This window comes from Numenius arquata, chromosome 2, assembly GCF_964106895.1.
Source record: "Numenius arquata chromosome 2, bNumArq3.hap1.1, whole genome shotgun sequence".
Taxonomy (NCBI): Eukaryota; Metazoa; Chordata; class Aves; order Charadriiformes; family Scolopacidae; genus Numenius; species Numenius arquata.
In genome coordinates, this window is record NC_133577.1 from 894448 (window position 1) to 922436 (window position 27989).

The following is a 27989-nucleotide window of genomic DNA, read 5'->3' on the forward strand; positions in this document are numbered from 1 at the left end:
TTACAGTACAAAAAACAGTGTAAAAAGGAAGACAAGTTTAAATATTGTTGTGTATGAAAGGGATGAAAATAATACAAGGATGAGAATAAGTAAAATGATAGGCTGGAACATCTGGGAAAGTAAATACAAAGACAGAGAGAACAGTCAATTAATGGAATAGCAAGTCCAAAGTTTCAGCAAAATAAATAGTGAATCAGACTATGCTTGTGGAGGGACCAAGTGCCCATCTCCCATTGACTTCAGGAGTTCTGCATGGTCAAGCCCTGAAACGGCCAATTCAACTAGTGCTGTTATTTGGTTAGAGAAAATACTAATTAGTTTACTTTAAATTTGTATAAGCCCATGCAGTGCTCTGCCTTTAAGCTAATGGGAGCTCCACAAGCTCAGAGCTATTACTACACCAGAAAGTGAGCATGCTCAATGCCAGTTCTCTTTGATTTCATGCAATACATGTATAATAATTGATTAGCTTTAAACTCACTGCGTCTGTGACTTTCTGATACAGGGAAACAAAAGACTAATTAGTCAGCATAGGAATAAGAAATAATAGCTTTCAGCTTCACCTGGTGACTAATTTGACTGTAAACTAGCAGGACAGCGCAAAGCAAATTAACACAGCAAGAGATTTACTAAAGCATTGGATAATACCATGAGCAATAACAAGATTTGCCAACTACAGGATTGCATGATAAGATAAGGGTAGGTAATTTTCATTTTTCATGGCAAAAGATCTTGAGTTAGAAAGGAATTTGCTCCCCCAAACCTCTCAGGAACAATTCTGCATAAAAATGAACTACAGAGAAGATGCTAGTTGCTGCTGGACATAAGCTGTCACCCATCGGCCTTCAACAGGACACAGTCGGTGACAGCAGTTCCGATATTCACACTACCATGTGGCTCTGGGACTCTGTAGATTTGCATGTTTTGTTTTTCTCTGTGGTTTGTCATATTCTCTGTAATTTTGGAAATTTAATGTTTCCTCCTGTTTAAAATTAGTAAGATTTTATTTTTATTCGTTTAACAGGAATCCAACCACTAAGAAAAACAACCACGTTCATGTATGTGCCAAAAATGCACTGCCTTCCCGGCGATGAAGGCACAACTCTGGCAACTGCAGTTGCAAGGCCAGAGAGGAGTAAAATCTTCCACCTCCTAGAGCATAACCCTTTTAATTTCCAGGAGACTGGACCTATTCGCTGTTCACAAACAGCCCCGTTGGTAGAACAAGGTTTCATATGGCCCAATGAAGATTTAAAATAATCTAAGTAGTGATTTTTGTGCACTGTCTAGAATAAAGACTTTTCATGTGCCATACAGCGAATTTGAGGCTTAATTCCTTTGACAGAGCCTTTTTACCTGTAGGCCGTAATAAGTAAAAGTCTACCTGACTCACTGACAAAGGTTCATCTGCACTTCGATCGTCCGCGGACTTTGGAACTTCGAGCCTGTCGATGAAAGCCTGGAGCTCTTTCCTGAAGGCCTTCATCTGCGCGTTGATCCGGTAAAGAAGCTCATGCTCACGTATTCTGCTGCCGTCGTCTTCCTCGTCCATCAGTCCAAAGAGGTCCCCGTTCGCTACATAAATCCTTGCCTCCGTTATGATGGTGCTCGTGTCGGAAATCAAGCGATCTATTGTCTTGCCCAGCCGCTCGGCTTCAGAGCGAATGTCCTTCATCTGCTGCCGGTCAGTGAAGCTCTTCTGCCACCCGGATGGCGTGGGGTAGAAAGACCTCGTGGGTGTGAGGCACCGAATGTTGCGGACCTCCTCGGAGTCGCTCTCCCCGCCGATGGGCCCTTCCCTTTTGCGGTGAGGGGGGCGGGAATCGTCGTCGCTCTCCTTTTTCCCCGCATCGCTCTCTGCGTCGCTGTCTCTGGGGCTGCCGCGGATGCCGAGGTGAGAGGCCAAGTCGTAGCGCTGCATGTTGGACATCAGGACTCTGTTCTCGTACTGGAGCTGCATGACTTTGCCGCTCAGCTCGTTGATCTGCATCCGCGCAGCTTTTAGCTCCTCCTGCAACGCCTCTGTCTTGGCGTTATCGTGGTGCCTAGAGCTCTCGTGGGCCCCAGACTTGTACTTGTATTTGTTCAGCTCAGCTGTTATGCGCTTGTTTTGCTCTTCCAAATCAGCTAAATTTCTCCTCAGCAATTCTGTTTCATCCTCTACCAGCTGCAAGTGCTGCCGTAATTCTGACAGGGATTCACTCTGCTCTCCCAGAAGTGGGTTAGCGGTCCCTGAGAAATCATCTCCTCTTAAATCATCAAGCTCTGCTTTCAGTCCTCTGTTTTCTACTTCTAGTTCCACGATTTTTCTCCCAAGAATGTTAGCTTCCTCCTCCACGAGCCTCAGTCGAAGCTTGAGTTCAGCTTCTCTTGTGGTAGGTGGCCCACCCGCTTCACCTTTCGGCAAGGGACTGTCCAAATCCCCATAAAACGATCTATATTTTTGCAGCTCGTGTTCAAATCTGTCTTTCTCTTTATCGATCTTTGCCATTTTCTTCCTCATCAAGGCTGCTTCTTCTTTGACAAACTGTAGCTGGCATTTCAGGTCTTCATTGTCCTCCTTAGAATAAAAGAAAAAGGAGTATTTGAAAAAACGATGTAAAACAGGAGACCTCCAGTGGATGGTCTTAAATCACAAGATTAACAATCACAGGCACGCAGCTTTAGATACTAAGAGATTTTCCTGCAATCATGTTTTCACTGATCAATAAATTAAAGAGAGGGAAACGAAGACTTAAATTTTAAAGAGGGGAAAAGTCTATTCTACTTGCGACTAAAGTCTGCACAGTCCCCAGAAAAATACACTGTAGGGGTGGGAGGCTTGTAAAAAATCCTTATATTTTCTAGGCTTTGTAAGTGTTCAAAAATCCTGAAGTAAGCACACAAAGGGCCTATAATCTTGTTTCACTGATGCTCCCATTTACTTCTTTTGCCTAAAATCTAGAGTTTTTTTCTAATCTAGTTTTTTTCTAAAACGGAAAGCTGCTGGGTTCCGTTGCAGGACCGGTGGTTTGTTCAGGTGGTCCTTGATGTAGTGCTGTCTGAGTGCAGATCTGGGGTAAGAGCTCTCCGTTTCACAGCACACAGGAAAACAGAGAGCAATGCAAACACGCAAGCAAAGGGCAAATCTACAGGTGACGACCATCATGTCCATAGTGTCCCTGAAGCCTCCACGTGGCAATCCAGGCTGCTGTTATGACAACGTACCTCTGTTGGTGTCTGCTGTGACTTTTTTTCTGATTTTGGCAGGTCTTTGCTCCCTCTTCTTTTCAGTGATTGCTGCAACAACAACAAAATGAGACACACTGAATATTTCACTCGAGAGGTATATAATTCAGTCCCTCTTTTCAAACATCACAAGTCAAGGCAACTTTAAAGGAGTGAATTTCTTGTAATCCTTGAGATACCAAATACAGAGGGGAGATGCAGCTGCCCAAAATATTACACAGCAACGTTATACAAGTAAAGTATTGGTTTGATCAGCCTGTTACCTTCCTTATTCAACACATTTTAAGACCAGTGCACCTTTCTCTGTGTCCCACCAGCAGGCTCCGGACTGGCAGTGTGTTGCAGTCACACCTCTGTAGGTGTGCACTGCAGATAAACTTACACATAGAATCATAGAATTATCTGGGTTGGAAGGACCTTTCAGGTCATCTAGTCCAACCATCAACCTAACTGATAAAAACCATCACTAAACCATGTCACTGAGCACTATGTCAACGCAGCTTTTAAATACCTCCAGGGATGGTGCCTCAACCACCATAGACCAGACCTGACATAGAGCTGGTTGCTCAGTTGGTTCTGTTTTCACAACATATTCCAGTCAATAGACTTTAAAACTGCTTGAACTACAAAGTCCTGTGAGAAAGAAGGCACATTAGCTTAGGAACAGCACCACACAAACACGTGCGCACCACCGTACAAGGAAGCTTCTTTGGTGTCCTCTCATCTGCTCTGTAGCCAAAGTGAGTAGAAAGGAAACTCCTGCTTTTAGGGCAGGATGCACTAAAGGGATGGAAGCCTACTGGTGTATCCAGCAAAAATCTTGTAATTGCTGACAGTAGAAAGTTCGTTAGCGGGCAAGTGGTGGGAGTGGAAAACAACTGCCACCATCCTGCTGTCAACACTCAATAGAGATCATCAAGAGAACAGCAGGAGAGAGGAAAGCGAGTGAGAGAATATGCTCATACACAACATCCCACTTGCAGCTGTTCCCAGCTTTTATGTTCCCCAGGTAAAATTCAGGCCCCGAGGCAGGGCAGGGACACAGCCACCACCATCTCCCTCCCAGATGTTCTCTGGCAGGAGGATCCTTCGTGCCACTGAAACATGCATTTCCCTGCACCAGCAGGGGAGCATCCAGCTGTACCTAAAAGCTATCCAGTTCCATGCAGTGGGAATTAAATTATGTTCATAACTATGTTGAGAGTACAGTGGGCGAGTATGCTATACATAACCATCCTGTGCACTATGCGCCTGCTGGTACCAATTACTCTCTCTCTTCTGCAGATCACCCCCATAACAAACACTAAACTCATGGACTCTCACTCCAAAGGAAAAGTCAATGCCGTAGAAATGACTCAGTATGAATCTGAGCAACCACAAGAGACGATTTCCCCATGAAGCTTTTTGCTCAAATTCACTACAGAGCTATGAAGAATTAACGAAAAGTGACCTCAGATTCACAGTCAGAACTAAAATTCACGGATGGATCCACCAAGAACCAGAATTAAATTTTTTATGCTTCTTCCAGAAACACTGAGTGTTCTCAAAAGATAAAACAGTAAAACCAAAGGTCATTAGCACCTTAGCTGTGATAGCTGGATAGCTGTGGATCACAGAATTCTAAAGGAATCCAGATAAGACACAAAAAATAGTTAAATTAACTCACTTTTTCCTTTAAAAATAAAGGTGACAACTTTGGGACCCAGTCTACAGACAAAATGCTTCTTCTCCAAGGTCACCGAGCAGTTATCCCATTGCAGAAAGGGTATGTGCACGTGGAAGGGGTTTTTGTTGTTTTTAATTTTTGAATTGGCAAATTTATAAAGCCTCAAACTTACAGGCTTCCTACTATGTGTAGCCACTGATTATACCATTAGGTACTATCAGTTTGGAATGCCCTTTCTCGCATCAGTCAGCACTGCAAGCTTCTCCCTGCACCAGACTCTTGCCAATGCCACCCACTGATAAAATAACTAAGAGAGAGTTAAACTCTTATTTCTGCTTGGTTACCTAAATGCCTTCTATTCACCCTCCCGAGTTCAGCATCTCTCCAGATATAATGAGGTTCTGAAATGCTGAGCTGCAACTGCTTGTGTACCCTACGACTTTTCAGAAGATAAGAGAGAGAGAAAAAAGTTTCCCATTACAGAAAAAAGAGAAATTACAGTGGGCAAAAAATATTTTTAAAATTTTTGATATAAAACGAAATATCTGTTTTTCTTCTTTCTCTCAATATTTCTTGTGTTAATGTTCCTTTTGGTAGTCAGGATAGCAAATTTTAATTACAGCAATAGTTGTGGCTACACAGTGACTGAGCACTGCTTTCTATTCTGCTCTACTTGAATTATAACAAACTGTCCACGGAGCTTGTATTATCCACCAACAAATGATGGTGTTTAGCAGCACCATTTTGTAGCAGAAAGCAATGAAGAACACAAACAACTCAATTAGCAGAATGATTTGGGTACGTGGATTGGGCCCAGCTGGAACTGGTACGATCTTTTCTTGTGAAAAACTTCGTGAAACAAAATTCTCATCACTGGAGATTAACATCTCCTGTGCATCTCAGCCAACAAATGACATCTGTCCCATAAAATCACAGTGCCCCATAACATCATGTTAGGGGACCGAGGCAATGCCCCTACTAAACAAAGAATGCCACGCGTCAAGCAGTATATCCTGATATAAATAATAATTTCTGAGAGGTACATTTCACAATTTACAGTGGCTACTCTTTCTATCATTTCTCTAGTCTGCTCTTCCAATCCCATTTTCACCTTGAAACGATTGCTGCTAATGAAAACAAGTATCAAAGCAGAACAGAAAAAAAGAAAAAAAAATTGAAATAAACATATAGCAAAAATAAAAACAGCAATCCAGACCCTTGCAAGTGAATCTTCATATTATACCTACAACCGGACACTATTAAAATTGTCTGCATGTTGCTGGTTTTGACATACTAACAAATGTTAGAAAGCACCAGACACCTTCATGCACAAAATCTTTTTGTTCAAACTCTTCTGTGTTCATTATCTTCTAATATAATTTTCCACTTGTTCATCCTTTTCCCGTGTCACAGTGTACCACAAAACATACCGTAGTGTCACTAAAAGCCACCTCTGCTCTTTCCTCAAGCTATAGCAAAAAAATCTGCTGCTCATATTCTAGAGCTGGTTTTGAGAGTTTTTTGTGAAGGATAATTTTTGGGCTCATATAATTTTTCTTCTATATAAATCTCTAAAATCATATGCAGTTCACTCTATTCAATGTTATGAGTTAAAAAAAGACAAACGTGAAAGTAATAAACACAAGACTGCTTTTGCACTCCCTGCTCAGTAATGCTTACCTGACAGCTTTTACAGTTTTAATAACCTTGAACCAAGTTACCCATCTGCAGGAGAAAACAAGCCAAAAAATGCATATAATTCGGTTTCTACAATGGCGAGTTTGCTAAACTGCTCAAGCACTAATGAAATGTTTCAACAGCACTAGGGATAACAAGACCAGCAAGTGGGGCATCTTTCATGACCTTGTATAATCTCTGCTTACCTCTGGAAGACCAGGAGGTAGAACTGGGTTTGACCTGACTCTTTTAGCATTCACCTGTGTTCCTGGCAATGCCGAGAAGTTTCCACGGTCTAGATAAGACCGCAGATAAGCTCCATATTATATGCACACGTGCAATGGGCAATTCTGCTGCCATGCTCAGCACCATCAGTTCTCCAGTGCCCTTGGCTGGAGTTTCTCCAGCGCCTTGCTGGAGACGCTAAGCGCTTCTCCAGACCAGATGGTCCAACCCTTCTCTCGGCAGCCCTAAACGGCAAGCCAAATGGGCAGCCCTAAATTCACCTGTGACACTCAGTGCTTCTCGGGCATAAAAAGACCTGAAATCTACTCTGAGAACAACACAATGCAGAAATAACAGCATCACACTCCACCGAGCAGGAAAGCTGTAAAATGAACCCAAATTCTCGCTACCTGATCCTAAACTACAGTAAACCCTTCAGCAATTAATAAAGAAACCCTAAGCAAAGCATAAGAAGATTTTTCAAGACGCTTAGGCTTGATTATTTCAAGCCTCGTCTGGGGGTGTATGATCTAAAAATCAGTGTAGGCAACCACAGGAGGAATTCCTGACACATTTAGGGGTGCCCAGAGCCCCCATAATAATAGCCCTTATCCCTCCTCACAGAGCAGGCTAAGGCGAAGGGCGTGCAGCTCCTTCAGCCTTCACGGCTCCAACCAAACCTTCATACCAGCACACAAGGTCACGGTTAGCTGCCTCCCAGCTGCTGTCACAGGTCTGCGGAGCTTCTCCAAAAAGTAGCTGGATATCGAACAACTTTTGGGCTGCACAAACTCGCCTCTGCCTGGCACGGAGTGACTACGGCCAGGGAAATGGAAATTTGCCCTCAGGCTCTCCCTGCATTTTCCCTCCAGTCAATATGGTCGGTTGGCTCAACTCTAATTTAATGTACTCGAATACGTAGTAAAAACTAAATGGACACTATCCATGTCGGCAAATTGAAAATACATACTCTCCTAAGAAAAAAACCAACCCTCTGTTTTTAAAATGTCTCCCTTACTCTGCAACTCCATCAGTGCAATTTGCCAGCAACAAGCTCAAGACGCTGCCTTTGTGTGTCATTGGCAGCAGCACACAGAATCACACAACCCTGCACTCCTACCACCCCCTGCAGGGGCAGGGGGAGCCCTGTCCTGAGCGTTTCAGTGTTCTACTAGCTTGCAAAACTAAGGCAGGAAAGAAAAAGCAAGGAATAAGTGAAACACAACGAAGTACAGCACCCCTGTCCATGAAGCAAACGCTAAGCGTATCTCCACTAGCTCTAGCGATGCTCTCTTCATATGAAAACTGGCGTGTTTGAAAACACAGCTGAGGAAGGATACAAAATGAAAGCAATCTTCACTACTTCCCCATGGGGAGAAAAATTAGTTCTTTTGAATGTCTTCATATTGCAGAAGAGGAAAGAGGAGCTGCCCTGCAATATTTGTATTATTTCATTTGCATTGATTTAGGAGTTATTTCAAGTTATCATTTTCAGATCCTTTGTCATTATTCATTTGCCAATTAAATGAAAAAAACGATAAAAAGGAGAGGAAAAAGATACACAACATTTACACTTTACCTAGAGAAACCCTTTGCATTTTGAACCAAAACCACATTGCTAGAGCAAATCATGATAACTCTGGGGTGTAACTAGGTAGAAGCATTCTTTGCAATGCATAAAATGAAGCAGCACATTTCTGCTTCTCTTATATTTGCTTCCTTCTTTTTCTTATTTGGAAAAAATCCTGAGCAGCAGCAGATGAAAGCTGCCTTTTCAAAGCTCTCCATCTGACCTGGTCAAATAGCCGGCGAGACTCCGGTGCTTTGCTTTCTGTGATTACACACTTCTTCATCCACCAGGATATCACAGAACAGTGGAAGCGACTTCTCTGAAGAGGAAGAGGTCTCCTGCCCTTTGAACCTTTCGGAAGACAGAAGAACTAGACCTGCTTAGTTCCCCAGCACCATCCAACAAGGCTTTATGATGGATGTGGAAATCAGAGTCAGCTCACACTCGCTCCCTAATCCCTAAATGCAAAAGCAAATCTCAGAACACCATGAATATTTTGGAGTGAAAGTGCAGGAATAAGGTATTTTGTTGCCTAGTGATGCTCGTTAAACCTATTTCCTAGGACTTCCTAAGCTGCTGTTGGTTTATCAGCTCAGCTATTTGTCTTTTTCAGGAGAAGAGAGTCAGTCTCTTTGTTGGGGTTTGCACAGTGCCTAGTACAATGCACTGTCCCAGTCTTTACTGGGACGGCCAGTATGACAGACAGCATGTCAACACAGTTCAAAACACCACCACAGAACAGCAGCGATAATCACAGACACGGATAGAATCACAGAATCATAGAATTGTCTGGGTGGGAAGGGACCTTTCAGATCATCGAGTCCAACCATCAACCTAACTCTGATAAAAACCATCACTAACCCATGTCCCTCAGCACCATGTCAACCCGGCTTTTAAACCCCTCCATGGGTGGGGACTCCACCACTGCCCTGGGCAGCCCATTCCAAGGCTTCATAACCCCTTCAGTGAAGAAATTTTTCCTAATATCCAATCTGAACCTCCCCTGGAGCAACTTGAGGCCGTTTCCTCTTGTCCCATCGCCTGTTCCTTGGGAGAAGAGACCGACCCCCCCTGGCTACACCCTCCTTTCAGGGAGTTGGAGAGAGCGAGAAGGTCTCCCCTCAGCCTCCTTTTCTCCAGGCTGAACACCCCCAGCTCCCTCAGCCTCTCCTCACAAGACTTGTGCTCCAGACCCCTCACCGGCTCCGTTGCCCTTCTCTGGACCCGCTCCAGCCCCTCAATGTCTTTTTTGTGATGAGGGACCCAAAACTGGACACAGCACTTGAGGCAGGGCCTCGCCAGTACCCGGTACAATATATGGCAATTATAAAATATGGCAATTATAAATTAAATATATACGAGATTTCATACTGAAGAGTTAAGCGGGGAATGAAATTCCTTGCTTTGCTTTGCTTGTGTGTGCAGCTTTCCCTCTACCTATTAAACTGTCTTTTTCTCAACCCATGAGTTTTCTCACTTTTACTCTTCCGATTCTCTCCCCATCCCACCGAGCGAGAGGTTGCGTGGTGCTTAGGTGCTGGCTGGGGTTAAACCACGACAGCTAGAAATGCGAAAATCTCGTTCTGACATGAAGTCTAACAGTCTTCAGCTCATGATAAATATTTGATCACTGGGTTGCATACTTAACTAGCTACCGTGAACAAACATCTGACTCCTCAGCATTTGTCATAAATGTCACTGAACCAGCAAATCACCTGCAAATTAATGCCACAGCAGTCCTAATGGGGTCACACAAGAATCAATTATTGGTCCTATGCTAATTAACATTTTTTGCTGCGGCTGGAAAAAAAATAAATAAAATAATATTGGATAAAGACAGTGGATAGAGTAAAGGTTGGAGAAATGTTAATGAAAGGGACAGTCACTGATACAAACCTTGGCACAATCAAATAATATCTGTTTTAATATAACTAAATGTGAAGATCCACATGTAAAAACACGGACAAAGCTACACTAAGACAATAAAAAAACAGCCTAGAAAATAGAGAAGATCTCTTGAAAAGTCACATCTCTGAAAAAGACTACAGGGCCATAGAGGATAATCAGCTGAAATAATCTGCAAGTGTAATTTTGTGACCCAAAGGCTTAATTTAGTCCCAGGATGTAGATGTCAAAACTGGGGTTCACTGTGCAGTAACTAGGAAGGGATGTGCCTCTCCACAGTGAAACCACCCGCAGACAAGCGGACTGAGTCACTTCCAGGTAGTGCCCATTTTTCTCCTTTGAGGGAGGCCAAATTCCTAACTCATGTTAAATATTTAATTTTTAGGTGGCTGAATGATATCAACCCTGAGCAAGCAGATTTAAAAACAAAACCACCACCAAAGCATTGATGCTGGAATCTGGAATTTAGCGTGGCATTAAGAACATATATTTCCTGGCTGGTACCGAGCTTTCAGCAAATTCAGGTGGGAAACAAGGTGCAAATTTTTAGCTGTTCCTGGGACAATTCAGGAAGAGTTGTGGCAGACCGTTCTCAGCTGTCAATTTTTAACACAGAGCAGCACCCTTTCCTGAAAAGTAGGCATCGGTTTAAATAAAATTGCTGGGGTTATTTTATGACTCGTATTATTGAGGAGGTGGGACTGGTTGATCATATTATACAGTTCTGTTTGCATAATTTCTGAATGCATGAAACCTCACCAAAGTTTTGGAACTCAGCAACAATTCTCCTAGAAGCACACCACGAGGAAAACGAACCTGTATCTATGTCTGTGTATCGTCAAGGCAACATTCCAGTTCAAAACTCTTTCTGGGGCACTGTTACTGGTGCTTCTCATTAATCATTTAATCAGAGATATAAACTGCTAGCATCTGTAAAAATTAAAATAATCCAGCCAAGCCTGCAATATAAAACACTCTTGGTAATTATGCCAGTTGGATGTCATCATCAGTCATGTTTTACAGGGAGGCAGAAGCCCCTCATTATACACAGCGCTGATGGGAACAGATGCATGGCAAATACTTTCTAAGTGCAAGTACTCATCTGTGACCTAACCAAAGAGCCTGGTTATTATCCTAACCTGGATTCATTGCTGAAATAGCCAAAGCCAATTAACACAGTCATACAACTAGGACTGGATGAAGCAAAATAGAATTGATATCCACAGGTCTCACTCTACACATCTGGATATATGCTGTTGCTAATATTAGCGATGGGAAAAAATATCACATAATATGTCAAAACATCTCAGCAGAAACTACACCTGCACATCCACCAGGTTAATCCACTGCCCTTTGCTTCAAAATAAGAAATGCAGTTCTTGGAACTCTTAGCTACAGAGTGTTATCAAAACCTGAATCTAAAAATGCCAGGGGGTTGCATTCCTCGATATTAGAAACACTGCAGTAAGTGAAAAATAACCCTCCAGGTTGTAGTGAACAAATCTCAAAAGCCTGGTGTCCCTGTTCCTGGCCAGCACTGATTCCACAGCAGTGAGGAGAGCAGCCGGGCAGATCCCAGAGCCCAGCACACCCTGTAGCGGGGTGTTCTCCCTGTCAAGTGGCTCATCTCTGTTTAATATGTGGTGACATACACTGTAGAATATGACTATAAATGTGTGCAAATTAGAGGGTCCAAAAGAAGAAGGTGGCTCAAAACATGCCATTCTGCTCTCCAGGGTGTAGTGTCCTTCCAGGGCAGTTCGGAGGCAGCGCACAACCAGCATGTTGGTATTCAACAAGGAACCAGCTGGGCACCGTGCACAGTCCCGTACAGTCTCTCCTCCTGGCCACAGAAGCTGTTTGTTGGCCAGTATTCCCCACCACTGTCCTGTGCATAATACTTTCTTTGTTGTACTTTGTTCTTTGTACATTACTCCCCTGACTGCACGTGGAAGGTTTAGTACATCACACACAGGCACACACGGACACGTACAGCCGTATTGCCCAGAACACAACTAGTTGCACAAAACACCATGAATATTAGTGTAGAAGAGAAAATGCCCTGCTTGATAGCACGTACCTGCCTTGGACAAACACTGAACTCTCCCCGTTTAGCAGAAATAACCTGGAAACCATTTCATAGAATCATGGAATAGTTTGGGTTGGAAGGGACCTTAAAGCCCAGCCAGTGCCACCCCCTGCCCTGGGCAGGGACACCTCCCACCAGACCAGGTTGCTCCAAGCCCCCTCCAACCTGGCCTTGAACCCCTCCAGGGATGGGGCAGCCACAGCTTCTCTGGGCAACCTGGGCCAGGCTCTCACCACCCTCACAGCAAAGAATTTCTTCCTAATATTCAATCTAAATTTCCCCTCTTTCACTTTAAAACCATTACCTCTCATCCTATCATTGTAATTTCCTTTCTCCCCTTCCACAACCGACCTTTTCTAACCCCTGCATGCTCTGCTCCAAAATGAGAAATCAGACCCTGCTTGTTATTAGCAAGTACAGACCCCAGAGCTGAGAGAAATCACAGATTAGTTGAGTCTGAAAGGGATGTCTGGGGATCTGGTCCCGTCCCCCTGCTCTGAGCAGGGTCACCTAAAGCATCTTCTCAGGGCCTTGTCCTGGGGGGGCTTGAATACCTCCAAGGATGGAGCTTCCTTCCTCCACAGGCAACATGTTCAGTGTTTGACCTCCTTCACAGCAAAAATGTTTGGGTTTGTCCTGTCACCAGACACCGTTGAAAAGAATTTGACTCCTTTACACCCTCCTCTTGGGTATTCATACACATTGATAAGATGACCCCCCCCTCCACACACACACTCTCTTCCCCTGTCAGTGCCCTGATGGCACCCACAGGCCTCACTCAGTGGCCTTCACCGGCCTCACCGGGGCCCTCCCCACACACCCTGCCCATGGGTCCCACAGCCCCATTTCAGCTCAGCCTGGGGGGCTTCAAGTCCTGCCTGAGCTCTGCGAGAGGAGAACTGGTCTCCAGCTCACCCCAGCTGGTCCTCTGCCCAGCCGTGGACCCCGTTGGGCGCACTGGGAAATTCTGTGTGCAGAATAACTAATAAATCTACCAGGCCACAGAGCGATCTGCTTTTTTAGCTGTAGCACCACCAGAGAACGTAAACGCAGAGAATTGCTTCATGTGGGGTTGCTGAAGAGCTCAATTTAAGGCCAGGAGAAAGCCAGCAGCGAGCACATGCGCTGAAGAGCAACAAAGCTGTGGTAATTTTCCTTTCAATCTGGAACAAGCTCAGCTTTGACCTCTATGGGCACATTGCAAATGCTCTGGTTTGCCAGGTGTTTCTTTGACGGGACTGATGCACTGAAGCAGCAGACCCAACGCAACGGTCTAAGGGACAGAAACCATGTATTACTGCTCCTCATCGAAGCCGTGGTGAGACTTTCAGGCAGGTGCTGACATTTGGTGCATACTGATTCCATATGAAGACACGTATCTAAGACCTCTGGTTCAGGACTTAGAAGATGTCTCTGTTCTGCCTCTGTAAAGCCTTCCAGCTGACAGAAAGCAATTTTGCAAAGTCATCTGGATTTCCCAGAAACCTGGCCCACCTCCATACTCCCATTCAGGCTTTCGTAGCAGTCCAAAGAGGTCAAATTTGTCCCCTCTATCGTGCAATCTCTTTCTTTAAGAAATTAAGCAAACCATACACAGTGTCTTAAAAAAAAAATATTCCAGAGACTTGCCAAAATTGACACAATGGGCATAAATAAAATTTAAAAAGCCTAATGTATTATTAAAAAAAAACCTTAAGCAAAACAACAACAGAAGAACCAGTGTGGATTATGTGCTGTCTGTGGACACAACTACGGGTACAGCTGTGACAGGCAGCGTGACAGCTACAGAAAAGCCAGCTAAACCAAGGAGTTTAGCTGGAAAGTTTTTTCACTTTTAAGTTACCTGATACCTTTTTCTTTCCTTTGAGCAATCAAGTTGGTACCTCTATGTCTAAATTATGTATATGGTCACTTGAATGCCCATTGGAGTAAAGAAATACTGAAACTGGGAAGTGCAAAAGTCAAAACTTGTCTTCTCTGATTGAGGACCATCACAGAGTCCTAAAAACCTTATCTTTTCCTAGAAAATAAGTACACTTCTCAGGCTTACAAACAGCACAGTGCCAAGAAATGATTAGGAGATGACTGAATATAAACCAAGCAATACTGGATTTCCCAAACTTTCCTCCATTTGTTAATGTGCTATCGCAGTTTGAGAACCTTATTGAAGTCAGGATTAAGATTGCCTATTTTGGTAATGGGATATAAAAGGCCCTCCTTCTCCTTTAGATCTCAGCGAAGTCATACCCTAAAGTCTGTAGCAACAGAGATGCATCTTTTCCAGCCTGCCCCACTGTGAGTTCATGCTCACAAACCATGGTCTCTCGTAAACAGTCACCATCCACCCCCGAGACACAGTCGCTGCACTTCCCATCGCTCCCACAGACAACGGGGCACGCCGGTCGTCTTGGCTTTGTCACTGCTGGAGATCGCCCCTGGCCAACAGCTCTCAGCAGCAGGAATCCACATGGCAGCAATGGGCTGGGCTTGCTGTTCTGTGTCTCATTTGCCATCTCATCTGGCTCCGGACCAAGCCAGAGACCCTTTGCCTGGTTTTTATACCAGTAAATGAAATGGTCAGGGACCATTCTCGGGACCTGATGCCAACTGGCACTCCACCATTCGGTCTCCTTTCAGCTAAAATGACAATCCAGCTAAGCTTCCCTACAGCTCCCTTCCAAACCAGCAGGACCACATCCAAACTGTCCGTCAGGAAGGAGCTCTGACCCAGGCCAGACCCCAAATCATGCCCAAGCACTGAAGCAGTGGGAGCTGATCCAGGCCAAAACCACCCAAGGGACGTGCTAGCAGTCACTTGTCAGCATGTGGGCCCTTCCTTAGCCTGATTTACTGCACAAATACAGGGTTTTTGACTAATGGAAGGAATTACGTAGCAAAAAACAACTTTGAGAAGAATGATCCCAGGTACTGACTTGAGACCACAAGTAGGGACTCACGTCCTTTCTCTAAAACATAGTTTCTATGGGTTTGGAAGCTCAGCTCTTATTCAGTGCCTCCATTCTGGATAGTTTTGCTTTTTTAAGATGGTCGTCTTTTTTTTCTTTTTTTGGTTAAAAGAGAGCTTACTGCAAAGAGACTGATTTTACCGGAAGACTGTAGGTAGTATCAATAACAACTGTGACAAGAGAACTTGTAAATCCAAAGGCTGCTGATCTCCACCACAGAAAGGAAGGAAAACAAGGCAACGTTCTGCCACGAGGAAGGAGCCCCCGTGCCCCCATCAAGCCATTATGCTTACAGATTCAAAAGAATTGATCAAAATTAACTCTATTTTGCCACGGCTAAATTCTGCTTTAAACGTACTCCAGACGCACACTTTTTCACTACAGTTGCCACTCTTTCAGTATCACTCCCCATCCGCGAGCAATCCTGCCGCTCCTTTCACACATCCCTGCAGATTTTAAGACAATTCACCAGGAATCCACAAAGCAGCACACCAGCTTCAATGATTCTCTGAAAAAAAAAGAGCCCCTCGAGGCATCGTTACTCACAAAACCTCTTCACAATAAGATATTTGTGGAGTTGCATTCTTTTGAAATCATTCACTATTTATTACATATGTTTTGGAGCTATATTGTTATTGACCATTAGGCTGTTTATTTTCAGTTTTCATAAACTGTCAGGAAGCAAATGGCTCATGTGAATTGCTGATGGCTGATACATAATTAAAATTTAATTTTATGAGGTTTAGGTGTAAACTACTTCTCAAATGCACGTATTTTTTTCCTGTTTATGGCACGACATTTTCAGAGCATTACTAAACAGATTTCATAACAGAAATGAATTTATTTCTCCATTAGTTCTCCATTCAAAGAACTAAGCTGAAGCAAACTCTGCTTATCCTGCTCCCTGTGAAATCCCAGGATATCAGTCACACCCTCCCAGAGGATGAGCAGCGTCCCTGCTGAGCGCTGCTTTTAAAGGAACAAACCATTTGGGCAGGATACCAACGGTAACGGAATTTCACATAAGCAAGTCTGACAGAAGGAAACGGGGGCTCTGCATCGGCGGGGATGTGGCGCCCAGAGAATCACTGAGCTGTGCCTGCAGACAGCGAGGAGTTTTTTTGCTTTTTCCCGGATAAACTCAGGCAGAGGCTTGTTTCTCATCTCTTTTTTTAAAAAGCCTCCTCGTGCATTTTCATGAGGCAACAAGCTGAGATTCCAGATCGCGGAAACCCTTTGCTTATAGAGGTACTTTTAGTAGAAGCGTTGCTGGTAGGGTCCTGCAGAAGACCCAGGAAAGAACTGGGCTTGTAAGAGACTTATTAAATCCTACCCTGCTGCCATCTGGTGCCAGGAGCAAGCAAATTACTCCTTGTAGTAACTCTTTGAAGAGTACCGCTTACTACAGGGATGCTGTGCCGCTGATCAGCTCCATCAGCAGGGCCACCAGCATGTCCTCTCTCTCTACCCTGTCCCTACTCCCTCCGTTACCAGCTGCTTGAAATGAGGCTCAGACTCTGAAGAGAAATGAAAACATGAGGTGCAATCAGGAAGTGCCTGGGTGATGGTATGATGCAGGAGGCTCAAACTTTCCCTTTCAAAGCAGCACAACCAAGTACCCATAGCTGCGAGCTACGGGTAAGAGGCAGAGAACAGCAAAGCATGGGTGGCATCATTTGGGGTGTCTTCTACAGACCATCTGATGAAGGAAAGGATACAGGTGAATCATTTTCCGGACAACCAGAAGAAGTCATATGATTTCTGCCATGGATTGAAGAAAATTTTTGCCACAGGGGATAAACAAGCCAGCTGTGGGAATCACTCTGATGGACCTCTTGCAAATAAGGAAGCATTGGTCAGGGGTTTGATGGCCAATGGGTAGCCCCAACTGTGAGATGGTGAAGTTTAAGGTCCTAAGAGAAGCGACCAAGACAAATAGCAGATGAGGAAGTTTTGCTTCTGAAGGCATCCGAAGGTGTAATGCTGCTGTTGAATATGCTTGCCTTGCCTACCGGAAATGATGCAAACCACCACCCACCATGAGACCTGTTTCCAGTTCTTTACAACCTCAGCACATTTTAGGTGTTGCAGATTTTCCATGCTAAGCATCTGTCTCAGGATGTTATCAACACTGGTAATATTTTGGAAAATTTCAGAAAAATTGTTCAGCTCTTTCCAAGAAGAGAATATCCTGGTTTGCTCATATTAAATTATTCTGGGAACTGTTCTTTTGAGAAGTTCCAGCACGACTGTGCTCTGGAACATTTCTGCGTCTGTATACAATATATACCTAATACTTTTCTAATTCATCCAAATATGACCGGCCAAATGATAATCTTTCAGAAATCTTCCATTCCTACCCATTACCAGGTAATTATTTCTTGGAGTTTACTGGTTTAAATTGCTGAAAATCCTGTATTTACAAACTCCCGCATCCTCTGCTATCCCAGCTATCAACCTGCACTTCTTCCCCAGCTGACAGTTTATGTTCCAGCTGCAGGACCAGAAGGCAAAGCCAAACAGTCCTGCAATTGTTCTTCCGTGTGGGTCTAGATAAAGCTGAGGCATTAGAACAAGAAACCTTTTCTCCTGGTGCTCACAGTGATATATTGCTCTTTCCTCATACAGTGAGTGACCCTGCTCTGCTCTCAGTCCAGATGCAAAAGTAAAGATGCTAAGGCCTGGACACAAGGAAAAGGAACAGAACCAACCATGGAAGCTGAGAGGTTTCTATCAGGGGGTAGAAGAATCAGGGGAAAAAGACAGATTTCATAGAAGAGCGAAGGTAAGAAATGGGGATAAGATACTGGGAGTGGAATAAGGGGAAAATGAACTGGAATAAACTTGAAATCCAGAGGGGAGACTAGACACTGATGAGGAGCTGGAAGGATGAAGGAAAAGAGAAAGTGTGAGGGAGAAGGATAAGACTGTGACTTAGGAACTAGAAATCAGAAAAACAGCCAAGAAAAGGCTGTTTTATATTATAAGACACACACACCCCAAAAAAAAAAGAGAAGAAAAAACAGACAAGGGATCAAGATAGAGAGAGAAAACCTGGAGAATCTGTGACTTTGTGAGTTATAGGAGAAAGACCGGAAACAAGTGGTTGTGGTGAAATGGCAGAAGGGGCTCAGAGAGAACAAGGGCTGTGAGAAAGCAGACACACTAGATTTTTATCAAAGAGACATAGTGGGCAAGCTTATATTAGTGATCAAGTGGACTGGGACAGATCATCCCTCACCAGTTCTTTACACAGCTCTCCAGCTTTAGTTTTTTTCTGGGTTATTTGGTTGGTTGTTTGGCTTAGATTTTTGGTTTTGTTTTGGTTTTTTTACAGCAGTTTCTGAAATTTCCAGCTACCCTCCTGATTTCCGTGCAGCCTGAGCACTCAGGAGATGTACGGAGAGCTAATCTGTGCTCACAGGTGACACAAACGGGGCAGGCAAAGGTTGCAAGAGTAAGCAGAAAAGTATAATTACTTTCCTGTGACCCCACTGCAGGTGAGTGTCAAAATCAGGAACACAATCCAGATTCCTCCTCCCAGCTCCAGTGGGAGACCTTTCCGCCTCCTGTTTCCACACCGGCTTTAACAAATGGTTACCAACAAATTAATGAACGTGTTAAGGAATCCAACTATTTAACACATTTTTTAATATCTGAAAAAAATACATCTAGCTACAGTTGGTTTCTCTTTCTTCTAGGAAACAATTTATCTAGTTTGTTGTCAGCTTCCCCAAAAGCATTACAATTAATAATAACAAATAATGAAGCGGAAATCAGCAGCAGTTGCTACAAATAAATTATAAGAATTGACAATGGCGATTAAAAATCTTGTGTTTCCATGTGGAGGTATGCAGGAATAACATTGAATGAAATAGCTGCAGGCTGGGGGACTGAAAGTAAAAGTAACTGATAGAAAATGTATGTTTTCCTGGAGCACCTTCCAAATCCTGTCATCAACAACAACTTCTATTTGTCGTGGAATATATCATAATTGTTTTTTTCAACAGCTCCAAACCAAGAAAGCAAACAGCAACCATCTCTCTATATTAACGGATGAACACATTCCCAAGTCTGCACGCACCCAGATGCTCACTGGAGAACTCTCGCTGTGTCTCTACACAAACACATCTGCTAGCGTTTATCTTTTATACGTGTCTGCAGTCAAGTCTATCATGTTTTTCAAAACAATATAGAATCTGCACAAAGAGAACTTTGGCTTTGGGCCTGCCCTAGAGACTACCTAACAAAATATTCTGCTTTTGCCTCCAACATCTTCTATTAAGTCTTTTAACCATCCTCTGCTATCTTGCACGGTTCTTTTATAAGGAGAACAAATTTCCCCTGGCAGTTATACATAAATAGATTTTAAGAAGAATGGGAAGGTTTGTGTTTTTGCAGTGCATTTGATGACATAAAAGCACAGAAATCAGTCATTACATACTCTGAGCACTGTTATTATGCTGTAAAATAAAAATGCTTCATTGTCTTTGGAGATTAACTCTGCCATTAATTCTAAACTCAATAAAGTGCAGATCACAATCCAGACAAAAGGTCCTGACTCTGATGCCTATTTATGCTGAGTAGAACTTCTTAAGCAGGAGGCTGATTGGTCATAATGGCTGTATGGAAATGAGAAAGGGTTGCAAACCCACAAAACTGGAGGAAATAACTCACAAGCAAACAGAAAATTAATATTATGACTATCTGACAATTACATTTAAGACGCATGAAACCTTCGATTGCCAGAGAAGAAGAGAAGGTATTTGTCACAGAGAAAAAAATGTAATGCACTTCAGACCACTCTGGGTTGTTTTCAGGTTGTTTCAAGTTAACGTTTTCATAGTGTCTTCACAGATTCTAAATTTCAAATTTGTAAGAATTAGTACTCGTCACCAGCATCCTTCTGTTGGTCCCCCAGGTCATGGAATGTTTGCAACACGCATAACAATGTGGTTGCACTTCAAACTCGCTTGTCTTTGACTCACACCTCCTCAACCATCCTCCAGCTTCCCCCATGCTGTGCTGAAATCCTCGCCTGAAAAGCAGCTCTCTCCTACTGGAAGGGACTCGGCAGCCTGTGTGACATACATAAATGAGAGCTCCTCTCTAATTATGATGACGCATATAATGACTGAGCATAGCAGTTCAGTATAAGGATGTATTTCTGACTCTTTGTCCACCCCACCTCTACTCTGGTGTAGGGTCTGACTGCATTTTTCCATTCTGGCTCAGTGCCTCTGCATTGTGGGGATGGGAATCATCCATCTGTTTCGGTTTCATGAACATAGTATTGTGTAGAAGAGCCCCTGGCTTAAACATGGCACTTTCCTTTCCTCTGGAGTTTCAAGCATCCTTCCATTGACACCAAGAGCAAAGATAGTAAAGAAAGAAGTGGAAACCAGTATGAAAGCAGCAGAACCAGAGCTCAGCACAGTGGGCCAGAGCAAAGAATTGGGGTAAGGAGACAGTGACTACTGATGACAGAGATGAAGCAGCCTATTTATCTGGTTCATTTCCTGCAGGTACATAGCCTCCAATGAGCATAAGCTATGAAATTGCCACTACACTTCACTGTGATCTGGAGATCCATAAGAAGCAGCAAGGCCAAAGAAGTCCACTGTGACACAACCTACCACAGGGCAGGAGGAAAGGATCTAGAAATGGGACTCTACAAGAAAGTAGAGTCTGAATGGACAAGAGTAACGGGAAATTTGGAGTAAAGCTGAGCTAAACAACAAGTCGTAAGGACAATTACAGAAAGATTGTGCTTTCATCAAGAAGATGATCCTGGAAACTGAGTTGTATTTGATGGCAGAAACCAGAGTGGCAACAGAAGAAAGTCTCGGGTAGAGGAGAGGGAAGCTGAATAAGGCTCAGATTTCATGACCTTTTCAAATCTGCAATTATCTGGAAAAGCAGTAGAAGGCAGAAAAAACCACCTGTTTATCCTCTACTAACATGCTTGAAATTCAGTTCCTGTAAAGAAAAAATATGAGTATTTTTAATACCGCATCACTTAAAGTAAGCAATTGCAGTTCCTAAAAATACTGTAACTTATCACACAACTGAAAATTTCCTGCCTTTCTTAACAACTGAAACACATCTCTTCTGCCTCAGAGTAGATCAAAGCAGACATTGGCATTCCTGCTAGGGAGTACTACTGAAAGAGAAAATCAGTGGCATTCATTGAATTTTAAATGCTGAACTGGAGAGCCGCTTCTAAAATCTGTTCTGAGAAGTCATTCTCAGTCAACAGTTTCTCTTCTGACCACCTGCTTTGTTCCCTCCCTCGGCCAGGCTACTACCACTGGAACACAACCTTCTGCTTCCCTAATGGCACAGCATCTTGCATCTGTCCAATGGCAAATGGAGTAATTTTAAAGATGAATTGGATATAATGTAAAATTATGCTTAGACTGACTCCAGGTGGAGTCTCTCACTTCCCAGAACTCCAAAGAGCATGGCTGAAGGAGATGGGGAGGATGCCCAGTCTCGGTGTACCTGCTCGTCCCCAGTAGTAGTCACCAGGGGCAAAAAAATGGTCTTTGGAAAAACCCACGGGGAACATCAACAGCAAAGTGTGATGCCTCGGACTCCCTTCAGCACCCTTCCTGCACGTACCGTAACGACAGTACAATGTCTCAAAGCCTCTGAACTCCGTTACCATCAGTTCCACCTTTCCCTCCTTGCATAGGAAAAACAAAGCCACAGTCTGGATTCCGTTTCGCCCAGGAAACACCCAATATTTCAGCTTGCTCTCAGCTTCCCGATCACTAAACTGTACTTCAGCGCTCTACGCAACTTTCAACTTCTGCCTGCCGTGTTTTTTGCCCCCAAAACAAGTTACGGGAAGAAAACCAGTTAGTTCAGCAATAAGAATTTGAGAACTCCAAATACTTTGTGTAGAAGGACATGGCAAGACTAACCTCCTTCATTTTTTCCAGTTCGTTCTGTAGTGCTTGTTTGGCAATTTCAACTTCTATAAGCTGCTGCCTTAATTTTTCATTTTCATCTTCCGTTACAGTACGTTTTTCTTCCACGTTTTCCAACTCATGGTGAAGTCTCACCGACACATCTTTTGCAACCTAAATGAAATGATATTTCAAAAGGAAGATTAAAAAAAAAGAGAATTACTGTGACCATTTGCAGGTTAATTCTGGAAGTTTTGATGGAAGCAGTATGAAAGGAAATGTAGACAAGGACATGCACAGATAGACTTCTAAATGATTCAAAATTCAAGCCAATTCCTTCCAAAAATGGTACAATCTTCCCATGGACTTCACTGGAAACTGCATTAGACGCTAAATCCCAACCCTTTCTTCGGCTCTGTTCTGTCAGCAGTGAAACAGGACCATCCTTGTTCCTGGAGACAGTGCAGCATCTATTTTCTCTCAGTTGTTTCTGGCTTATGTTTTTCAATGCAGGAAGGCATGTGCCCTTCAAATATTTGACATGCAGAAGCAGCTAAAAGCAGGACCCACCTTCTCCAGACCTACTGTACCCGGGCCTGGCATAGGACCACAAACCGACACATCTTTATTTCCACCCTGCTAGTTCCTCTCTCCTTTGTGGACGGTTAATCTAAATATCCTGCACTTACTACTATTGCTTAATTTAAAGAGTAAATATGAACAAACAACATTTTTACTGACCTCGTGTTCACCCAAATGATGTCCAATATTTTAAATGAAAATGGACACTGAGGTTTTTGCTTTTTTCTCTTTTTTTTTTTAATGCATTTTCACAGGAACACAGTTAAAAGGCACATGTCAGGATCTAATTCCTCTTCTTCATGGAAAGTGATGAGAATTTTGCCATTCAAGCCACTTGCACTGTATTTTGTGAAAGCACTAGAAACTATAATCACGCACCAAAAATATTTAAACATACACTAATCACTGTTACGATGGTGATTTAGACACATGGGTTAAAAAGCCTAATTCCCTGCTGTTTTTAGAACGTCGGAAAGCATAATTAATCCTTCTTAGCACTTGCTAGGGGAGCTCAGAGAGCTATCCTTTATGGCTTTTACCGGAACAATCTTTATGTCTGCATGTCAAAGAACTCTTTGACATACTAAAACTCTAAAGAAATAAAATAATTGTAAGCGAGGAGTCTTGAAGAATCCGATCTATCAGAAAACGGCAGCAGCTCGTGACTCAGCCTCCCCTGACAGGAATCCCAGTGTGTGAGAATTACAGATCCCACACTGCAGTGTAGCACGGGATCATTCGATAACCCACAAACACACTGCACACACACTCAAGACACATTAATGCCCAACAGAGAGCGGAGGGGAATTTCAATTATAACCATACTCCCAAAAAGATGGCAGGATGAGCCGAGAATGGCACCACAGGGCAGTAACTGGATGCCTTTTCCTACGCTCAGTATTAAACTGCTCATCCTTTGGTTGTCCAACCAAAGTACATGGAAAATCATAGGGGACATTTTTAACAGCATCCTCTCAGATTTGGTCTTCAGTCCATAGAACCAGTCTGTGTCAGTAAATACAGCAGGACAACAAAATCATTACTGGTAGCGATTTTTTGATACAAGATTTGGTGGGGTGGCAATTAGTGCAGGGCAATCCTACAGAGCGTTCCAGATCTTGTGGGAAACCTGACTCACTTATGCAAGAGGCATTTTAATACAGCTAAATGCAAGACTCTCTCTCTGAAGGATTAAGCCCCCTAATATGTTACCCATGCAAAATGGACAATGTTATGGATAGAAACTCTTAAGAGGAGGACTTGGGAACACTACAGAGTTACGGTTAGCCAGCACCAGAAATTCAATTAGGCAGAAATTTGGCATTAGATGTTCATCCCTACTCCAAAGTAGAAGACATTCATGATCTGTGGGAACGCTTTGCAAAAATACTATTCCTCTCCAGTCAGTCAGTTGTATGGTTATTGGTAAAGACATGGGAGAAATCCTAATTAGAGGGAGCCTTTTGTCCAGCTCAACCCAAGGCCTTAGCTGCTGCCTCCTACATGGCAGACCAGCCTCTTCCAGGCCATGGGCATCTGGTACGTGATAATCAAAATATTCACTTGGGGCAGGAAGGCCCACCTTCAAATTCCACCTGCAGAGGTGCGCGTCTCAACCGTTCACCTAAGCATCATTCTGGGTGTGCAAAATATCCCTTGCTTCGATCAGCAATTCCATCTGACCCCTGACAAAGCGGTCATAGAGTCACAGAATGGTTAGAGTTGGAAGGGACCTTAAAGATCATCGAGTTCCAACCCCCTGCCCCGGGCAGGGACACCTCCCACCAGACCAGGTTACTCAAAGCCCCATCCAGCCTGGCCTTGAACCCCTCCAGGGATGGGGCAGTTTTGCTTCTGACCAAGGAGACATTCTTTTGTCCAGGGCCATGGGAACAGCTCTTCTTACAGAACTGTCATGGCCACAACAGCAAACACGGGCTTTGAATATGCATGGGCAAGGACCATCAAATAGAAACACAGAGAAGGATATTGGCATTTTAAATTGGCCTCAGTGAGAAAATAACTGGAACGTGTCTTGGACCGGTGTCTACATTTTAATAAGAACGATGCCAAGCTGGACAATTTTCAAACAAGATGATCCAAGTCCGCAAATCAGACTTGGGAATAACAGACTCTCCATCCATTATACATCTCAGAAAGAAGTTTAAGAATGACCTTGTTCCTGATCACGTATTAAATTACCATTTTTCAACTGCAGTCCACCGAATCCAAAAAACCATAGGTCCTGTACAGAGGACAAATGTTGCTATACAGTGGTCTGTACTTCCATGAGAAATGGAGACCTGTCAACTGAAGTAAGTTTAGGAGTCCTGATTAAGTAGGAGCCTTAACAAAGTCTAGCGGATGGAAGCAGAAATTAAACTTCCAACTAGCACATGAAAGGATGTGGTTTTTTTTCTCTAATTGGACAAACCTAGAATGGAGATCATAGATATTTTACCAATAACAATCTTTAAACAAGGACTTGTTTTCCTTACCAATGGGCTGTGGTTCATTCAGATGTTATGGAATAAATACAGTTGATTACACACTGAAATTTGATGTGTCTGTGGTTTCAGGTGGATGTGGGAAATCCTGCCTTCACTGAAGAAAACAGCAGTTTTTCCACTGACACCAACGGCGTCAGGATTTTGTGTTGTGACTCTGCAAGTATTCAATCTACCGGTCCCCTGAATCGTCACTAAAGAGTGCAGTAATCCCCTCAAAGGCAAAGGGATGGCTCAGTGAGCTCAGTTTAATTTTGCAGTGGCGGGGTATGTTTTGCGTTCATTGTAAAAGATCCAAAACCAAAAGATCCAAAGATCCTAATTTGTATTTGACTCACTCCTTGCACATTAACTTTACAAAAAATGCTTGGATTAAAGCTGAAAATACCCTTCCTACCCACTGAAGGGCTTGGATGACCAGGGTAGGCTTGGCCTTTGCCGTCCTGCGAGCTGCACCGGGCGCAGAGCGTACAACGGAACAGACGGAAACGCCTGAGTCATGAGGAGCGAGAGCCACGCTCGTGTCTCCCTCTGAGGGTCTCCCTCCCCTCCACGCCCGCTCAGGTCCGTACCTTGAGGTCCTGCTCCATGCTGCGCAAGAGCTCGCCGTCGATCTCCCCGGTCTGGGCGTAGCGGAGCCTCTTGCGCTCAGCCTTGCGCAGCCGGTACTGAAGGATCCGGCAGTTCTTGTTGGCTCGCTCCAGCTCGTGCCGCATTTCTTGAAGCTGACAAGCGTCCTCCTCGAAGAAACTGTCCCTCATCTCGTCCATCTCCGTCCTCAGCTCATCTATCTCGTTCTGGCACCGGGGTGAGAAGGGGACAGGGACGCCACAGGTGGGTCAAAAGCACAAATGTCAGCACGTATAGGGGAAGGCGGCCAAAATGGAGCTCCTGCCCGCAGGGACACCAGCTAAATACAACCCCGCTCATTAAAAGCACCGCAAGGAAGCCGGGAAGCGGCCCCACGACAGGGCCATCTTAACTCTGCCTCCTGCGCTAGCGCCGGGGGCGAGGGTGGCGGGGAAGCCCCTTCCCGGCGCGGGGGTAGGAAGGCCCCCGCCTGGCCCCGGTTCCCCCGCGCCCCCGCCGTCCCCGTGTCCCCCCCCGCCCGCTGCCACCGCCGCCCAGGCCCCTCACCTTGAGGCTCTCGTTCTCCTCCCGCAGCTTCTCCATCTCTTCCTGCATCTCCTCCTGCAGCTGCGGGCTCAGGGCCCCCTCGGGGGCGTCGCTCCTGCCGCCGCCGTCCGCCTCGCCCTGCCGCAGCCCCTCCGCCCCGGCCGCCGCCATGGCAGAGGGCGAGGAGGCGGGGGCGGCCGGGGGAGGCTCGGCCGGGGCGGCGGCCGCGGAGGAGGCGGCGGCGGCGGAGGAAGCGCTGCTGCTGTGGTTGCTGCCCTTGGTTTGCATCTGGGCGGCCGCCGCCAGCCCCTTCCTGAGGTGGAACTGGATGAGCTCACTTTGCAGGCATCCCTCCTTCCAGTACCCGCCGCCGCCCGCCGCCCCGCGCCCCTTCCCGCCGCCGGAGGAAGATGGAGGCGCCGCGGCCGCCTCCCCCGCGCCCTTCAGCGGAGACCGCCCCGCTTTCCCCCGCCACTGCTTGGGCGGCGGCGCCGCCACCGCCCCCTCCCGCTCCCCCCCGCCGCCTCCTGCAGGGGGCGCCTCCTCGGCGGCCCGCGGCGGCGGCTCCTCGGCGGCGGCGGCGGCGGCGGCTCCCCTCCCGCCGGCGGCGGGCGGCGGTTCAGCACCGGCGGCGGGCTGGACAGCTCCCGGCGGCGCGGCGCCGCGCGGCGGCCTGTCGGCGGCGCGGGCGCGGGGGGCGCGGGGGGCCTGGCCCGGGGGCGGCCGCGGAGGGGGGGCCTTGGCGGCGGCGGCGGCGGCGGCGGGGGGGGGCCGGGAGGCGGCGGCGGGCGGTGGTCGCGGCGGGGTGTCGCGGGCCCGGGCCGGCGAGGAGGCTCGCTGCTGCTTCCTGCCGCTGCTGCCCTCGGGATGCAGGCGGGGCTCGGCGGCGGCGCCCCCTGCCGGCGGCTGGCTCATGGCGGCGGCTATCTGCGGGAGGCGTCCATCACCGGCGGCGTCCTCCGCCTCCGCCGCCGCCCTCCGAGCTGGGGGGAGGAGAAGCGGAGAAGACGGTCGGGGTGGGGACGGGGAGGGCAGACCCGGGGACGGCGGCGGGGAGACGGGGTCTCCGGCGAGGCCGGCGGACCGGCGTGCCCGCTGCCGCGGTGCCCCGGCGGCCCCCCAGCCCTGCCCCGCCGGGCGGCGGCCGGGGAGAAGCCCGGCGTCAGTCCCTCCGGCTCTCGGGGGGGAGCCCACGCTGCCCGGCTGAGGCCGGCGTCAGCTCCCGCGCCGCTTGCACCGGGGGGCGTTTGTCCCCCCGCGGCGCCGAACCCTTCCCCCTCCGGGGCCGCCGCATCAGAGTTAAATTTCCATCCACACACAACCTTCCCTCTGCCTCGTCCTCCCTGCCAAGCCCGGTACCATTTTGGGGTGCTACTGCACCTCTCTGCCTCCCCAAAGGCCTCTTCCAGGTGTCGGTCACAGCCCGGGGGGGGGGAGGCTGCTGTACAAAGGGCTGCCCACGTGGAAGCAGCAACACAATTCCCTTCAGCTTTGACAGGGACTCCTCCAGGACAAGGTTAGGCCTGTGCAACTCGGGAATCGAG

The 27989-nt window shown here is 45.8% G+C and overlaps 1 protein-coding gene across 1 annotated transcript; it reads right to left on the reverse strand.

Moving 5' to 3' along the window:
• MTCL3 (MTCL family member 3) lies at positions 1-27360 on the reverse strand. Its single transcript, XM_074168113.1, has 7 exons — positions 26467-27360; positions 25902-26126; positions 22256-22414; positions 3208-3279; positions 1385-2560; positions 482-496; positions 1-111 (listed from the first exon to the last, which is right to left on the reverse strand). The coding sequence occupies exons 1-7, from the start codon at positions 27358-27360 to the stop codon at positions 1-3; spliced, it is 2652 nt and encodes an 883-aa protein (XP_074024214.1).
• Positions 27361-27989: the final 629 nt, after the last annotated feature.

Coding starts and splice junctions, on each gene's coding strand:
- MTCL3 (XM_074168113.1), bottom strand. CDS start 27,360: ATGAGCCAGCCGCCGGCAGGGGGCGCCGCCGCCGAGCCCCGCCTGCAT. Junction 26,127..26,466: donor AGGAGAACGAGAGCCTCAAG/GTGAGGGGCCTG, acceptor CCCCGGTGCCAG/AACGAGATAGATGAGCTGAG. Junction 2,561..3,207: donor CACAGCAGACACCAACAGAG/GTACGTTGTCAT, acceptor TTTTATTCTAAG/GAGGACAATGAAGACCTGAA.